At 43.0% G+C, this 17,799-nt stretch overlaps 2 protein-coding genes across 6 annotated transcripts in view; both read left to right on the top strand.

Moving 5' to 3' along the window:
* Positions 1-5,421, top strand: part of znf608 (zinc finger protein 608) — a 30,041-nt gene extending 24,620 nt beyond the window's left edge. For 3 of the 5 annotated variants that reach the window (XM_057033314.1, XM_057033318.1, XM_057033317.1), the window contains exons 5-9: positions 504-972; positions 1,299-1,468; positions 1,828-2,026; positions 2,116-2,172; positions 3,296-5,421. In XM_057033314.1, the coding sequence (XP_056889294.1) occupies positions 504-972; positions 1,299-1,468; positions 1,828-2,026; positions 2,116-2,172; positions 3,296-3,315 (915 nt within the window). In that variant the 3' untranslated portion in view covers positions 3,316-5,421. The remainder of the gene's footprint in view (positions 1-503; positions 973-1,298; positions 1,469-1,827; positions 2,027-2,115; positions 2,173-3,295) is intronic. The other 2 variants (XM_057033316.1, XM_057033315.1) reach the window with 2 other exon arrangements.
* Positions 5,422-6,105: 684 nt separating this feature from the next.
* Positions 6,106-17,148, top strand: cep120 (centrosomal protein 120). Its single transcript, XM_057033657.1, has 20 exons — positions 6,106-6,329; positions 6,590-6,746; positions 6,835-6,949; positions 7,068-7,212; positions 7,389-7,537; positions 7,901-8,098; positions 8,181-8,420; positions 8,575-8,797; positions 8,887-9,061; positions 9,152-9,301; positions 9,584-9,766; positions 9,871-9,967; positions 10,100-10,261; positions 10,362-10,451; positions 10,549-10,641; positions 10,932-11,126; positions 11,203-11,325; positions 11,544-11,642; positions 15,922-16,067; positions 16,252-17,148. The coding sequence occupies exons 1-20, from the start codon at positions 6,281-6,283 to the stop codon at positions 16,487-16,489; spliced, it is 3,027 nt and encodes a 1,008-aa protein (XP_056889637.1). The 5' UTR covers positions 6,106-6,280; the 3' UTR covers positions 16,490-17,148.
* The last annotated feature ends 651 nt before the right edge of the window (positions 17,149-17,799 follow it).

Here is a 17,799-nt window from a genome sequence, read left to right as displayed (position 1 = left end):
GACCAAAATCCTGCAGCTCATCATGTGTGAGGCGCATCGTGATTTGTGTCATTGAGAGGGACGCTACACCGCTCACATTCCACCAGTGAATGGCCGCCTGCTTTTGCAACGTCGTCATCCTTCATCAGCATCACACCCAGAGCCTGTGATAGATGCTCTGTCTATGGTTCTGTTCACTCAATTGCACAGTGTTTCCTCTATAGTCACTCAGCAGCGGTGGGCCGCCACAGCAAGCAATTCTCCGACTCCGCTAAACAAAAGAAAATGCTAAGTAGCTTAATTACCCCTATGGTCTTCAAACAAAAACACACTAAAGAGATAAGACCATTGACACTTGTAAAATAGGTAGTTTCAGCTCTCCAACTGACCATATAGTGATAAACTGGGACAAAGACATGGACCGAAGTTGAACCGACACCAATGTGACTCTACCCACCACTGTTAACAAAAAATTATAGGGGAAACACTGCAACTGCCACCAACACTTGTCCCCATCGATCTAGCCCTCAGACGGCCCGGCCTGGGCTCACTGCCTGGTTCACAGCAAATACTCTACAGAGCTACACAGTCAACATGGGGAAGAGGCCGAAGAGGGTGAGGCAGACAGGGGAAAGGAATGGGTAGCTACCATGGAGCCTGCCGGGGCCAAAGTCATCTCAGGAGGAGTTGGAGGACAAAAGGGAGGAGGAGCGGCTGACGATCTGAAAAAAGTGCGGGTCCATGCATCCCACGATCTGCCTGGCATTGACGCGTCGGACGATCCCGAAGGGCTTGACGATCAAGGCCTGGAGCCAATGGGAGGTCTGGCTGAGGAGTCCCAAAATGCACGGGTAGCAGTGTCTCCTCCCATGACCCCCCAGCAGCCCTACATCCAGTATCAGCACTCCCCTTACCCAGCCTACCTTGCCATGTGTGAGGGCGGTGGGGGTTCCTATCGAGGGGTGTCCCCAACTCTTGTACACAATTACCCAGGTAAGTAAAAGAAAAATGTAGAATTAGACATTAAACATTATTATTAATGACTGCAGCATTGTGCCTCTCAAATGTAATAGAAAACAAACGTATGAAATATAAATTGCACATGCCGTATCCCTGCTATTTCTCCCTCTTGTGGCAGGAAGGGGATTGACACTCGAGGAAGACGCAGTCCAGTTTTAAAATGATAGTATTTTAAGAGAAAACAGGCTGCAACACTATGCTTTTTAAATAACAATGAGATGACTGTAGCGAGGTGACGTGACTTTAATGGCGCGTGCGTGGGTATGTTGTTGTGTGCATCTGTGTTTGTCTCCCACCAGGTTTTCACTATCCTCTGTATGGAAAAACGGCAGACAGGGACGAGTCAGAGGTGACTCAGCCTGGCAGAGGAGCAGTGGTGAGCAGCAAGCAGAGCGGTGACTCCTCTTCACCTTCCGCCATTGAGCTGCTGCAGCAGCAGTCCCATCAGTACCGCGGAAAATCACCCGCTGTGAGACACTGTTTACTGCACCACCACGGCCAAGCTGCTGCCACCAGCAGAACGCACACGGACAAGAGCTCTGGCATAACATAGAATAATAAATGAGTGCATATTCAAAATTGTAACTACAGTAATTCCTTCATAAAAAAGGAATTTATTTTTAACATTATGTTAATATATTCTGAATTCAACCTACATAGTTCCTTTCTGCTCATTTAGTTTACCTGAATCTAAATATGCATATTTATATATTTAGGCAGCAAATTCAAGGTTTTATTTTTCTGTCCAGTACAGGGGAATAAAAAGATGGAACACTTCTTCAGACATGTACTGAATGTGTGTAAGTAGGTGTGTGTCTTCTCTTGCAGCCTGGTGAGAAGGGTTCCCCTGAGGGAGAAAGAGAGCCAGAGAGAGGAGACAGGAACCACGTCTCATTTGCCCGACACCTCCACACACACCATCACACACACCTGGGTATGAGCTACAACCTGATGTCAGGACAGTACGACATCTACCAAGGTAGGACCGACAACACCCCACGACCCAAACTAGGAACCTTGAACGCACGTCAGTAGTCCGTCAAGCAGCTGATCGATTCACTTACTTAAGCGGAAGAATTTCTTCTGTTGAAATGTTTTTCTTTTATTGTGTGTAAGGTCTGAGCTCCAGGTCGCTGGTGTCCAGTCAGCAGGTGTCCGGGCACACCCCTACCGGTAGGTTTAATGAATCCTCAAACCACCAGGACAATCAAAAAACAAATATAAAAATGCGTAAGAATAGCTTTTTAAAAAAAATAAAAAAATCTCAGCTACCCAGAATGCCAAACTTCTTAGCCTGTAGCCTCTCAGAACCTTTTATTATCCTGTTACGGCCATTACAATGCAGAGGAATTAAGTAGTTTTAGTTTTATCAGTGTTTTGAGCAAATTTGAAAAAGTTATATCTGTCAGGCTGTAACATTCCAAACTTAATGCAGCTATGTTAAGAGTGTTCAGTTCTGCCCTGTGGGTTTAATCATTGTGCTCATGAATATGTATAGCTTAACTCAGAGTTTATTTTTTTCTGTCATTATCTTTGTATTTATTCTACTTTAAGTAGAATTGTGTTGGATTTAGGCTGTCTGTTGGGGTCTCTATGCATGAAATAATTTATTTTTTCTCCTCATTAAATAAGCAACAGCTCTCATATTATGCATCTAAAACGTTCTTTTCCAGATGATTATCTGTTTCTCACTGATTTCCGTGCCTATTTATTTTTTAACAACTGCTCTTTCACTGCCTATGTTTTTGAACTGCAGCGGAGACATAACGCCAGACAGTTAAAGCACGTAATACAATTATTAGGTTATTGCTGCAAAGACTGCAGATATCTGCCAGTAGATAATTGTTGTGTAGTGAGTGATAATTTGTGTAGCGAGGATATCTAAAAATCACAACTTTAATATCCTGTGAAACAAAACGATTTCCTTAATTATCTCATCATCACCAAAGCTGTAATAGTGTAAGCGCAAACCACAAACTCTTTAAATCCAGAAAAAAAGTGTTTTTACAGAAATTCTGAACATTTTCTTATTGACGTGAGAAGATTAACCAATTCATTTCAGTTTAAAAAGCTGCTTTAGAACATATATGAATATTGATGACCAGAATATGAAGAAAACTGAGTAGCAGAACTTAAAACATTAAACTCGAGCTAAAAATTCAAACACTTTCAGCTTTATTGAGAGCCTCTCTGCGTTCAACCCTTCTGCCTTCAGAAGACTTTTGAAAACGGGCTCTTGTCTGAACCTCTACAGGATGAACCGCAGCTCATCTGACCTGTGCTCTTCTCTCTGCAGAAAGTGAAGGCAAGAAGTAAGACCATGTGACCACGTCTCACATGAGGAACGGCAGATTTATCAGACATCAATTCCATGGTGTTGAATAAGCTTCGCCTCGCTGAGAGGCAGAGAACAAAACATTTACAAACCTCTTTCGTTTCGCACTAACGGCGAGCACCGGTTTTATAGCATCAAGGTGGACGGGCCGCCGGCGGGACAGAAAGCAGGATCGGGACTTCTGTGAGGGAAAAGCTCTAATCCAGACTTTTGGAACTATCAGTTTTGCAGGACTTTAACAGATACGGGAGGCATGTATAAAATAAAACAATCCAGAGCGCCGTGCTCTCAGTCCCACCACGGCTTTATGAAATGCACATTTATCATAGTGTAATATGATGATGATATGACTGAATGTACCGACGATGACTTGCGTTATCTCAATAGTGTTTTGTTTTGTTTTTTTAAATCTGATCTTGGGTATCAGCATTAGAATGCTAAAAAGTCTATTATTATCCTTATTATTCTGATTATTGAAGTGGTCCTCCTCCCTCCATAGTGCTGACACTGCATTTGTATAACTAACCTGTACTTGACGTAACCATGTTGATTGTATTGTCTTTATGTGAGAGTAAACCTTCACATCTACCTGCCCGATACCATGTAGGAACCCAGTGGTGTATATATTCTGTACAGATTCATGGCAGAGCACTAACATGCTTTATTGTACTCTATGTTGACCTCCATCATCCGTGCAGGAGAGCAGCAGGCAGAGCAGCAACATAAATTCTGTTTTATGCTTCCTACATCAGTTGATTTGGATGTTTAGAGTAACTGATATGGTTTTTTTAATGCAGGTTTTTTTGATCAAATTTGCTTAAATTCTTTTGATCATTTGCAACCCTAATTTGTATTTGTATTTTGCTCCAAGTTTGCTCAGGAACTGTAGTACGTGGCAACAGAGAAGCCATTTGTTAAAAAAAAAAGCAGCCAAGACAAGAATAGAGTTACCTGGAAAACTAGCTTTTAAAAAGGAATTCAGTAAATCTCACTGGAATTGTCCAATGTAAAATGCTCTTCTTTTTCCCCGATTGTGGTGCCCTAATCCTTTGCTCTGCAGCTGCCTCTCACGCCTCTCACATGCTAACTAGCTGACTGCAGAGCCTCTGATAGACTGAATCACACAATTAAAGCTTTTCTGTTGAATATCATCTTTGGTACCTGTAAAGTTCAACCCAATTAATTAAGGCATATGTAGCAAGTCTGCAAAAAATATAGACGATTAACACAGGATTGTTAGCACATAAAGGGATAGCAGGAAGTGAAGATGTCAAAAACTGAATCATTCAAGTGGGCAGTGGTTTATACCAGTTATTTTAGTAACTATGTAGATTTTCCACACTGAAAAAGTGGATTAGGTCTTCCTGAAGGCTGCCTGACATAAACACACTAAAAATTAGACTCTTAGATTGTGAAGAGGGAGTCATTAAGTCTAACATCAATCACCAATATTAGCATCTTCTTGCTACTCTGTCAGTCAGATCAAAAAGAAAATTATATTCACATCATGTTCATTAAGTATCCAGTCATGCAGAAGATAGTTGAATATGCCAACTGCCAGCTTTGTTTTATTACAGACTAGAATCATTAGCCTCGAATGTAACTAAGACGTTGTCTTTGAAAATTTTGCCTTTTCGGGTAAATATAATCATTCTGAGCAAACCAAGAAATGACCTCTACAGGCCAAATTTTTTGTGTTTGTTGTTTGTTTTGTGCAACATTTATAACTCAGCTGATTGGCTTGTAACATTACCAGTGTTCTTGTGAAGGTTAATATAGAAAAATTCAAGTCCTAATGGCCAGACCTGGTCTATCAGCTGCTCTGCCTCACTTACACAACATCTTACCTGCATAGTGTTAGTGATCATTCAATTACTTGAATATAGTGCTATGAACTCTGTTTACAAAATGCTGTCATCTTTTGGGAGACACAGTGTTGTCTTTAAAAAGCTGCTTGGTATGTTCAGTTAACTCACCTCGTTTATCCATGGAAATCAAACAAACATGAAACCTGCTGTTGCTTTTTTATACTGTATATGCCTTAATTCATATGTTTGGCAATCATGATTAAAGGACGTTTATATAAATGTGTTTCTTCAGTTTTCTGACTAATGGTTAAAAATAAAACCTGAAAAGTAAATTATCTTATTGAGATAACATCAGCTGGTTTTAATTCTTCAGGCTTGGAATTTGGAAACTTTTGCTGTGTATAGCCAGATCTTTACAATGTCAAATGGTTTACATTTTTAAAAATTAGGAATATTAAAGTATTTGATTACTTATTGTACATAAACGTATAGAATTAAGAATGTGAGAAGGCCCTGCAGGTTAAGGTCCAGCAACACCATCTAGTGGCGCACAGAAAATTGCAGTTGAAAACGCCGCCTGGACAAGTGAGGATACGGCTAGCACGCGCGCGCGCGCGCGCGCACACACACACACACACACACACACACACACACACACACACACACACACACACACACAGTTCAATAACCTTAACTCAAAGAAAACTCGAATCTCTCTCCAAGTGCCCTTGATTCGCTACTCGGGACCATATAGTCCATAATCTGCCGCCTCGATCAACGACCCTTTGGTCGACTCTTACCCTCAAACAAAGACATTTATCTAGCCAAATCAAATACGGCTTTTAAAACAACGTACAAATAATAAATTAAAAAGTATATATAAAATACAGGTGGTTGCAGTTCTACCTCCTGCCAGCAGGGGGCATTAAACGATTTCCTTTCCCCTTCATTACTTCCGCTTTAAAGATGAAATGGGTGGCGCCAAAGCTTGACAACAAAGCGGCTACTCTTGGCCCTGCCCGTCAGTTTAAACCCTCTTTGCTGTGCTTTTGAATCTGTAATTGCGATGTGACCTCATCGGAGTGGATAAAAGGATTTACCATATTATTCGTTACAAAAGCCTAACATCGGCGCTGAAATGTCAACGAAGACGGACCAACTTTTGATCGTTCTTTCCATTCTGGAAGGTAAGCTGCATAAACGGGCAAATTACGTCCATTTAAACCACTAAGCGAAGTAATTCATAACTCCTTACAGCTGGGACGCTTATAAGCATATAGTTCTCGCAGAGTACGGTTTACGAAAAGCATAAATCAGTTTCCCAAGATCCAACCTGCTAACTGCTCCTTTAACACGCTAAAAACTAACTCCATATACTGTAATATATCAAGTTACGTCACAGCCTGACTGTGGCGTCTCAGTAAACCCATCTTCCTTCGATGCCAAGGTCGAAACTTTCCAAAGAGTCAGCGTCTCAGTCTGGTGGTCCAGGCCAGTTTTGATGGGGAACACTTGGCCACAGACCCGGTGGAGCACGGTGATCGACCGCAGTTCAACACCGAGCTGGCCTGGGAGCTGGACCGCAAGACCCTGCACCAACACAGGTGGCCCTCATACGCATGTTCTGCTTTTATGTCAATGTTTTTGCAGCCCTATTTTCATACAATTTTCATGAGTGTTGACACGTCCTAGGCTTCAGAGAACGCCCATCAAACTTCAGTGCTTTGCGACTGACTCGGTGACAAAGAAGAACGAAAGTGTAGGCTACATCGTTCTGGACCTTCGGTCTGTACAGGAAGCCAAACAGGTGATCCTTTTCCCTTCCTCTGGGCGAAAACATTATTTTCACCGTGATGGTGGTATTTGATGAAAGTGATGTCTGACCGCTGGTGCCAGGAATATTATTTTGTCATTCTTCCTTGCAGGATCCTCGTTGGTGTCCATTGCTGAGCAGTAAATACAACAAGCTGAGGCCCGCGCTTCTCCTCAGCATGGTGCTGGAAAATGATAACAAGCCTTCTGAGCCATCTCCCGATAGGTTCAAGGCGAGGAAGGCGCCACCCCGACAAGGTTTGCTGTTTTCTTGTTAGTGGTTTTTTGTTTCCTATTTGTTGTTTTCACTTCTGCACTTCGATATATTTGAACTGAAGGTGTCACATGATTATAAGTTGTTATAAAATAACCTACTTTTCCCTAATCCTCATTTCCTGTCCCTTTTAAAATCCTCTGCTGCTCTGATTTTGTAGGTTCTCCTGCTGTACTTGAACTTCTACCTGAAAAACTGGAGGCTGTCCTAATCCCAGATCAGGGTTACCATCAGATCGGACCTGCAGATCACTGCTCTGACATGTTCATCCTATCAGTCACTCTGGCCTTTGCGACTAAACTAGAACAGGTGGGGATGATACTCTGATCTTTGTCTTACAGTTACTTTTACATTGTGCTCCTTTTCAGAAAAGAATTCATGCTTTCATTATTTTACATAGACTTTATATGGTATATGGATTTAATAGGAAGGCACTCACTAAACATGTTCTGTGTTGAAAAGGTTTTATGCTTTGGAAATGCCCAAATCTTATTATTATTATTATTATTATTATTATTATTGTTGTTGTTGTTGTTGGTAATATTTTTATTATAATAAGCATCCTTGGGTGCCTTGAAAGGCACTATATACTTCTAACAATGTGTATTTACATTTTTGTATATTATTTGTTGAAGTGCATTGATATTTAAAATGTCCTTTCTTGTTATTTAGCTGATTCCCAGCACAGTCAAGCTGTCGACAGAAGGGTCAGAGTTTTATTTCTACTACTCTTTACTGGGAAATGACATCACCAGTGAACCTTTCCACAATCTGTTGAGTCCCAGCTTTGATCCTGAGCGCTCTTCTGTACGCATCCGCAGCAGCAAACAGGTCCTCCAGACCTTCCTTTCTCAGGAGCCTGATTTAGAGGTGCTTTACAATTATACTTTTTATAAGCCTTTTAAACACCTTAAAGTCTCGCAGTGTGTTATATGTGCTTGTGTCTTCTCAGATCCATTTGTGTTGTGGGAGTCGCTCTCTGGGCAGCACAAACATTTCTCTCTCGGTTCTGGCTGTTGGCTCAGTGGATCTGGAGAGCAAGGCAGCAGCGGTGGAAGGTGCCTTTATACTCAAACCTCCCAACCGCACTAATAAGATGCTGCCTGCTCTGCCTGCAGACCTGCAGCCAACTGTAGGAGTGTCTGTTACCCTAAGAAGAGATGTGGCAACACAGAAGATACACACAGGAAAGGTGCTTTTATTTGAGCTCTGAGATGTATATTGCTGTTTTAAATCTGACCAAAACATCCTGCGACTAGTACAGTGTAGTAATGTGAAGGGTGTGATCTCTATTTAACGTCTCGGCATCGCAATGGACCGACATGTTGACTTCTTCGGTTTTCCAGCCTCCTTTGAACAAAGAAGGATCTGAAGTTCAGACACCTTCCCACCCTCCTTCCACCCCTGCTGCTGTTGCTGCTGCTGAGCAGAGACTTCGAAACACATCGCCAGTTCAAAAACCCAGAGATTCCCCTCCTCCTTCTCCTCCTCCTCCTCCTTCCCCTCCTAGCCGTGGGACTGAGAGTGAAGTGGAGAGTTTGTTGGTAGAACCTCAGACAGGACTGCCAGGTGACACCCAACACAGCAATAAAGCAGTTTCATAAGATGCCATTTCACTGATCACCAGGGGCCATAACTGTTTATTTGTTTTTAAGCAGCTGCAGATTTGGATCTTGTGCAGACTGAAGCTACTGCAGACGGCGGCGCATCATCAGTCAGTGTTTCAGCTCCGAAGATTTTAATCCCTCCCTCTGCCCATCACTACTGCTTCTCTCTGGACTTTCGCACCCTGGGAGGCCTGAGGCTGACCCACTCCATTGCTGCTACACTCAGGTTAAAAATAAAGTCCAGATGTCGAATAAGCTGGAACCCACACATTCAGAATGATGATCACTGATTCAATGATGGTGGTGTTTATTTCAGGTACACATATCAGTTCTTTAGCAGTCCAGCCCCCATTATGACAAACCCTCCGGTGCAGCTGCAGAGGAACATGGAAGTGTCTCTGCCTCAGTCCTACTGTGCCTTTGACTTTGCTGCTCTTCCACAACATCTACAGGATACCTTTCTAAAGTAGGAGCACACACATACAAGTTGTACTTACTTGCTGTTTGTGTATTTATGAAGGTATATTCCCTCTTTGCACTGAACTGACTTGGATTTTAGAATATATATATATAGTAACACTGGACTCTGCTATAACTGAATTACCTTATTGTAGACAGCTACAGTCGTTCTCATTTCTGTCCAGCAGGGGGCGGAACATGACTGTATTTAGACATTGATTTGCAAGCGAGCGTTCAGCAAAGGTTTCAGCTGTGTTTTGATTGATGAGTGAATTTTTGTATCTTGCAGAGTTCCTCTGGAGGTGGAGGTTTGGCACAAAGACGCCAACAGCAGAGACCAGTTGATAGGACAGGCCTCCATCCAGCTGTCTCGCCTTCTGATGTCTGAGAGAAGCAGATTTCAGACCTCAGTGGGTCAACAGGGCTGGAGACAGACTTACCAGGAGAGGATCCCTGTCCTAAAACCACAACAGTAGGAAACATTCACATTTAAACCCATTTGAGTGCATGTGCCAAAGGAGCTTTATAGACTCACGTTCGCTCTTTTTTTAATCACTGTTCAATATTGTCCGACAGTCCCACTGAAAAGGTGGCAGAGTTGAGCTTTGTGGCTACTCTGGAGGACCTGGGGTTTGTTAAAACCAGAGAGGTCATTCTGTCAGATTCTTTACAGGTGAGATGTCCATGTCTGCACACAAAACTCCAGACTGCACTTCCTGTCACATGTCTGTCGTGTTTTATGCTGTAGTGTTTCTTTCTCCTTTTATCTGTTGTCTCCTTAGAATGAACATTTGGGTACCACAAGCTACCATCCAACCAAGCAGCAAACAGACCTCCTGCTTCCACATTGGATCCCACCCCTGTGGTCCCCACAGCCCCAGTTTTACCCAGAGACACCCTGGAGTACCGTACAGCTCTGGAGCTGGAACGGTGGAAGGAAGAGCAGGAGGATCTGTTTGACGATGAGGTGAATAAAAAAAAAAAAAAGGCTAGTTGTTGACACGTGTCCTCATTTGTTTAAAATAAATATGGACTCAAATATTCACGTTAAAATATTGTTTCTGCAGTTGAGGAAGAAGGAGGTGAGCTGCATGCAGGCTCTGGCAGGAGAGTTGAAGAAGAGAGAAAAGGAGAGAGAAGCTCTATTTAGAAAGAAGGTGCCTCCTTTATGTCTAAACAACAAGACCTTCTGAGAATACCTGAAGGATGATGTGTGACCACATTTACTTTTAATTTGAAAATCTCTGTTTGTAGGCGACAGAGTACAACACCTTTGAGGAGCAGCTCCGAAAGACCCTGTTGGATCTGGAGAAAAGAGAGAAACATCTGGCTGAAGCAGAGCTGGAGGTCAGACTCATCTGGCACTGGATGAGATGATGCATGAGGGTTGAATGAAAACATGCTTCTCTAAACTAGTTAAATATTCCTATCTTGACCCCAGAATAGATGCTGTGATGCTCGGACACTGATAACAATTAAAGGAAACCATTATTATTATCCAACTAATGTTTAAATGCATTTCAGATTTATTTAGCTTTCAACAAAGCAACATTCTTAAATATGCAGCATTACATGAGTCCTTTTTTCTATACAATTGTAGTAGTTAATGACTTTTTAAACACTGCTGATGTGTTCAGGCTCAGAGGCTGCAGAGAGAGCTGCGTGCCGAACACGATCTCGCCCAGAAGGAACTGCGAGCAGAGCGCGACCTATTTGAGAGGGAGCTGCAGGAGAGCAGGAGGAGGCTGCAGCAGGAGTGTGAACACCGGGTGGCGCTAGAGAGAGACAGAGTTCGACTCATGGAGGAAGAGAGAACTCGGCTGCTGCAGCAGGTACAGAGCGGGGAACAGGGTTTGATCAGGAACGACACAATTTTAGCATAATTTAATGTGCTCCTGTCTTATCCAGATTGCAGATGGGGAGTCTCGATATAAGCAGCTTGAAAAAGAGTTCCAGCAATACAGAGAACAACAAAACATCAAACCTGAGTTCAGGCTGCAGACAGAGGTCAACATCCTCAGTCTGGAAAAGGTAGGCCATAAAGGTACAGGGTACTTGCTGGACTCTACGTTCTCCAACAGTTTTTACCTTTAACTTTGGTGTTTGTTGCATGCAGTGCAGGCATTCTTCCCAAAAGTTTAAAAATAATACAGGTTCTTGTTATCAGTCCTGAAATTAATTTAGACTCTAGCTCTGTCGAGAGTCATTCAGATGTTATATATGTTATTTTTTGATTTGTGATGATTCAGGTGGAGCTGGAGAGGAAGCTGGAGTCCACCACCAAGTCCAAGCTGCATTACAAACAGCAGTGGGGACGTGCACTTAAAGAACTGGCCCGGTTCAAACAGGTACTGTTCAAGGTGCTCATCCATCACACCGATGCTGTTTCTGTTATAGTCTTCGCTCACAATAAAATCCATCCCTTTGATTCATTAAGGGGAATATTTTACCAGCTTTAACAGTCGGTAATAATACGAATGTCCTCAGAGATGCAATAAATTATACTGGCACACCCTTGAATTTAGCTGCTGTGTATGAGATTGTCTGAAGTCGGTCCGTCTCAGTTCTGCATGACAGGTTACAGCTTCTGACCACAGAGAGTTTGTGTGACAGAGAGCTGAGTGGGGCTTTAGTGAGCTGAGACTAATGTAAATACACTCGTCCTGGACTGATGTGAGAAACTAATAACCGCTGCTGACATTAAACAGCTAGATTTCCCTCCTTTTTCTTCAGCATCCTTCTCACTTTCTCCTTTCACCTGCGTTTTTTCTTCATTTTTCTTTGTCCATTGTCACTTTCTTCCCTGTCTTACAGCCTTTCTCCTTTTTTTTCCTGCAGATCCATTTGTTTGTATGATTATCCAGATCGTCGTTTTCTGGTTCATGTCTTCTAGAAAGTGACTGTTCGTGGTGCCTGTCTTTTCCCTTTTTTGCTGTCTCTCCTCTCCTCTGTCTGCCATCCCTCCCTTCGCCTCTCTTTAAGTGCCACATCATCATAAAGAAAACAGGCTGTGATTTATGCTGCTCTAAGGGGGTTCGGTGCAGAGTGTCACCCCCTGCCTATTAATCATCCTGGGATCGCATTGGGCAATAAGCTAGCATCCGTTTACTATTCAGATGTCACTCTCTTGCTTTTTTGTAAAATATCAGGCCTGTGTTTACACGACCATCCATCTTGGCGCTCCGCGGTTTTAAAAACCGACACTTGTTTGGTTTTTGTCGGCCTTTCCTCGCCTATTTATTCTCTCCTCTCAGCGCCTCATATGGCATGATGTTTAGCTCAGCTCGGATCATAAAAATTCTTGCCCGAGGAATAATGTGTTTTTCAAACCGGGAGGCGCTGGCTCGCAGAGAACCAGAATTAATACCCAGACAGCAATGAGGTATTAGATCAAAGAGTCGGCCTCGGTCTTTTTCAACTCAAAATATTGGGACAGGGAGCTTAAGTTAGCCCTCTCAGAGCAAAAATATTGGGATAAAGGGATTAAAGTTTTGAGTGGGGGAAGTTAAATTGATATTTTTAAAGCCCACGTTGAGGATCGGGCTGCAAAATATAGTATTTTCACTAACAAAGCTGTGAACACACCAGCAATGTTAGCATACAGAACCAGAAAAGCTCTGAAGGCTTCTGAAGATGATATGTCCCATTTTTTTCTTTGTAAGTTCTGGTATTTCAAATCTTCGCAGATTTGGTGTCATATCACAGAATCACTTCGATATCAATTCAGTTTTCAGTTTAACTCATTGTTTTCGTGGCAGTTTAGCTTCATCTGATCTCAAAACACAGACTGGAGTGACCTCGCTCTGGGCTCATCTGGAAGAACTTGTCCTCTCTGATGATGTTGTGATTGTGTTTGTATGAAACTCTCAGACAGATGGAGCTTGTTGTCTGCAATCGGTTGAGTATTACTGGTCTCAGTGGAGAGATTCTGATGGTTCCCACTGTTCACTGCTGGAATGGTTTGATGCTCCAGTGTGAGGAGGCCTTGTTCCAGAAGAGAAGGGTCAGAAACGTCCATATATTTACTGGAACCAGTGTCCCCCCACATTTATCTAACAGTCAATATATCAGTGTTTTCAGCTCCGGAGAAAAACTCCCGGAAACATAACAGGAATGGAAACACGGCTGGTTTATCACCTTTACTAAAAAATGATCAAACAATGACAATTTTGAGCTGTATTTCAACCTGTTGCATACTTAAAAACAGAATTAGATTAGAGCTTGCTTTTTGTCAACCATTGATCCTGTTAATATTCTAAACCATACTAGCTGTTGTCAGGCCAACTAAACAAATATACCAGTGGGATCTGGGCCTCTAATCTCTATATAAAGAGGTGTTTGAGCCAGACCCAGGCCTTTATCAAGGGCAGAGCACATTCTTAAACTTCTGCTGCTGTGTCTCTTATCTCATGTTATCACTTTCACAAACCTACCAGAGCAGCCTGAAAATACTGATCTTAACCTTTGACGACACCCAGATATAAAAGTGCTGCAGCCTCTGTGGGTCTGACCTGAACCTCTCCAGGTTCATCTTCACAGGACCGGCCAGTGTGGCCATTTGGCTATTATTAAAATGGCCAAAATCTGGTTTTACCGCTGTAATAGGTCATCTCAGGCTTTGGATTTAATTGTAAGAGGAAACCAACTGGTGTAATTAATCCCTGTTTGTGTACGTGCTCATAATTTAGTGTAATTTACTGCAGCCCCATTCATCTCCGGCACTAGTCCCAGTCGTCCTCTTTCTTTATCCGTCAAATAAGAAAAAAAGGCTCCAACTGCGTTGATGAAAAGGCCCCTGAACCCCTGCAGGTGGGGGGGCTGCTCAGAAAACTACTTCTGAGGTGAAATAAAAGTGTGTCCACATGTGAGCAGCAGGGCGAAAGCATTCGCACAAAACGACCCTCCAGAGCAGAGGAGGGAAAACGGAGGAGCAGCCGGGGGAGGAGAAGTCATCCTCTGGTCATTGTTCAGAAAACAAGCATCTGAGAACCTGGTTCTGCTCTCCTGGAGTTCCTCTTAGAGGTTCGCCGTCCTGTAGCTCTTTTGGACATCGTCAAACACAGCCTCATGTTTCCAGCGTCAGCTCATGGACGTTAAGTTTAAAAAACATGTGTCCCTCTGTCTTCTTTGGGTCACTACATCCAGGATTTCCAAGCTTTGAAACTAAAACCAGTTGTTTTCCGCTCTAATGAGTTGACATTAGTCATGTCAGGAAAAGTGAAACTGTAATTGTTTGCAGAGGGGGGTCCAGAGTTGACTTCAGGTCTTCTTGTCCTCGGGTCTGGTTTGTTTGTGTCTCCTGTCTTGTGTTTTCACCTTATCACCGCGGCGACGGTGCCGGCTGCAGTTGCCGTTTGATTGATGCCATGAATGTGAAATATCTGCCATAGAAACAGACTTTTAGTACCTTTTCTGTGTCAGCCTCTTCCTCTCCCCCCACCGAGGCCCCGGTATCACCTCGTCCTCTAATTGTTTCAGGTCTCGGCCCCAAGATTGTCCTTGGCAGCGGGCACCAGAGAAAATGTTTAGCCTGTTTGTTTTTGTTGTAATTAGCCTTAAAACAGCCTGTAATACAGACGGCTAATGGTCCGCAGAGAGTCCGGCCTGTGTCAACATGCTGTACGTGTGTGTATGATATGTTCATGAGAGATTGTGTGTGTTTTCATGTGTGCCTGTCTGTGTTTTTTTTCTCTTTTTTTTCCCCCTGTGAGGAGGTGAGCTGATCAACCGTGTGAAAATGGAAGATTTCTGCATGCAAGTTAGCTTCCCCATCTAGAACCGCACTTTCTGCTCTGTGTCACCAGAACACGCAAAACAAAACAGTCCAGAGTCGTTATTATTGTTGTTGTTATTATTATTATGCTGCTCTGGTCAAGTTGTTGGATTGTTTGAGGAGTTGGACATCAGAGCTCAGAATAAACGGTTTTATTCCTGCGCTTTTGAAACCTGGTCACATGACACCAGATTTACCCTGACCTTCAGCCTGGCGTCCCGTCAGTTGTTGTTTTCCCTCCTTGGACAGCTTCTCTGATTTATGCGTGTCCAGATGTGAGCCAGAGTAGACGGAGACATCATTGGTATTAGGGGTAATTTGGGGAAGTCTGACTGAGCTGGAGGTTCGAACAGCTGAGAGAAATATGACTTGGAGGCGTTTTTATGAGGCAGACTCTCTTTTCCCATCGTGCCGGTGTTGCGACTGTGGGTTCTTCGGGTCGTGCGGCACTTTTCTCAGGGAGGTTTTATGAAAATGTGAAGCCAGACAAATTAATCACCAAACTCTACTTTGCGTAATGAAAACAAGCAGCTTCCTGGCAGCTTAACGCACATTTCAGCGCTGAGGTCAGAGGTTTATTTTTAAATATTCCCAGATTTGATCCGCAGAACCCAGGCCTGTTCTGTTATTGAGAATAACGCACAGATTTCAATCCTATGAAGCCAGGTCACTGATTCCTGGTGTGGGTCTCTATGGTAACCAGCTCCAATAGTGGTGAGGCGAATAAATATGTAAATAAAGACCAAACATATGCACTCATTAGTTAATTAAATAAGATGTACATTTTTACACATTTATGTATTTCAATCTCCTGTCATTTTTCTTTTGAAAACGGGTCAAATCTGTGCTTGCAGCGGGAGCAGGAAAACGCAATGATGCGCCTCAAGAAGCAGCAAGCGGAGCTGGAGGCCCTGAAACTTCATAGCCTAGCAACGGAGCAGGAACAGGCGGTCCAGCAGGACCGAAAGGAGCTGGAAGACATCAGAAATGACCTCAACAGGTAACACCAAACGCAACACATGATGCAAACAAGTAGCTAATATTTAAGTATTCGCTATTTCATCATTGTGTTTTATTGTAAATGAGTCAATGTAACACGAGATGTATCCGTAACACTGTAACACAATACATGTATCCATTAAATATTCGTTTCAGGTAATTAATCAATCAATGTTGTGTCTCAGGTTGAAGCAACAAGAGGAGAGATTAGGCCCCTCCTCCTCGCGTCCCGCCCCCGCCTCCTCGCGCTCTGACCCCGCCCCCTCGCAGCACGCGACCAGGAGCGCCGACGAACACCTGAGCCGCCTGTACGAGGAGAGGGACACCCTGCTGAGGACGGGCGTTTACACCCACGACGACAGAATCATCTCCGAGCTCAACAGGCAAATACTGGAGGCCTCGAGGGAGCGAGAAACGGCGTGACGGCGTCGACCAACCAGAAGCCAAAAGAGCCGAGGACAGACGTCGGTGTGGCCAAATCATTGGTTCATCCGTCAATCATGATGTCTCCTAATTTAAATTGGCTTAAATTCATCCTTACTGTTACGTCGAAAATGAAACTTCACACTGTGAAACTTCACACTGTGAAACTTCACACTGTGAAGCTGTGGTGCAACTTGATGTTTCCCAGTTTACGTTCCAAACGCCATTTTACGTTGTTGAGGCGTGATTTCTGTCACATCCCTTTCAAAGAACACGCTGGACAACAATCGGCGTCAGTTCACGTCCGTGTGCCCGCGTTGGTGCGCGTCGGTGGGATTAGAATCTCGGTTGTTTTAACCCTTCAACCTCGTCGTTTCTAATTTAATTTTCAGGAATTCACTTTCATTCACCTGCTGGATTGATGAGAAGCAGCAGCTCGACTGAATGCTGTAAAATCTGCGTTATTGATCCTAAACTAAGTTAATAGAATTCTGTTAAAATAGTTTGTACTTTTATATATTTTTCCCTGATGAGATGGATCCGCCAGCAGGGGGCGCATTAGTTCCAAAACAAACGTCACCGAGTCTGAAGCTTAAATTTAGTTGGTCAGAGGTGACAGATTTCTGAGTTTGTCGTCAATAAATTATTCTGAAGTGAAATCTCTGCTGTCTTTTTTCAATAAATTATTTTGCATAATATTTTGTTTTCTTTTCCCATTCAATTCTAGTGTTGAAATGCGATTTATTGTGTTGAGGCTCATCAAGTGATTAAATATTTATTACGTTATTTTGGTACTTTTTTTTCACGGTCGTAAAATCGTCACTTTTCCCGTCACTTTTACTAAATAACATCGAGTGTGTAAAGATTCCGCTTCACGTCAATCGTGAAAATACACATTTTTATATACCTTTCTAAGGATCAGTGCGCTTATATACGCCCAGATTAATGGAGTCGATCTGTGGAAAAGCTTAAACTAATTAAATTAGACTGAAATTTGACAAAGCCGTTTTAGTGGCAGGTTTAAATACAAATAGAATATAAAAATGATGTGATAAATGTGAACAGAATCAGCTGGAGGACGACCGCAGACAGACGACGCGTGTTATCACATGTAGAACATGTACTCACACACACACACACTGCGTCTGTGTTGAGATCTGGGCCCTCAGTGCTGACAGGGAACAGATGTTCCCAACTCATCCATCTACTGGGAGCAGCAAGAGGAGGAGGAGGCGCAGCGGCGAGGAAGATAAAGAGACAAGAAGAAGAAATGTGACGCTGACGTTTGAAGTAAAGTCCTCCTTTAATAC

This window comes from Takifugu flavidus, chromosome 5 (genome assembly GCF_003711565.1).
Source record: "Takifugu flavidus isolate HTHZ2018 chromosome 5, ASM371156v2, whole genome shotgun sequence".
NCBI classification, from domain to species: Eukaryota; Metazoa; Chordata; class Actinopteri; order Tetraodontiformes; family Tetraodontidae; genus Takifugu; species Takifugu flavidus.
Note: the sequence above shows the minus strand (reverse complement) of the source record. Positions and strands in the feature narration are given on the sequence as shown.

What these genes read in the sequence shown, in the direction of transcription:
- cep120 (XM_057033657.1), top strand. Translation starts at nt 6,281, where the DNA reads ATGTCAACGAAGACGGACCAACTTTTGATCGTTCTTTCCATTCTGGAA. An exon ending in AGAAGATACACACAGGAAAG is followed by an intron (nt 8,421 to 8,574) that starts GTGCTTTTATTT and finishes TCGGTTTTCCAG; the next exon opens with CCTCCTTTGAACAAAGAAGG. An exon ending in TTCTGTCAGATTCTTTACAG is followed by an intron (nt 9,968 to 10,099) that starts GTGAGATGTCCA and finishes GGGTACCACAAG; the next exon opens with CTACCATCCAACCAAGCAGC.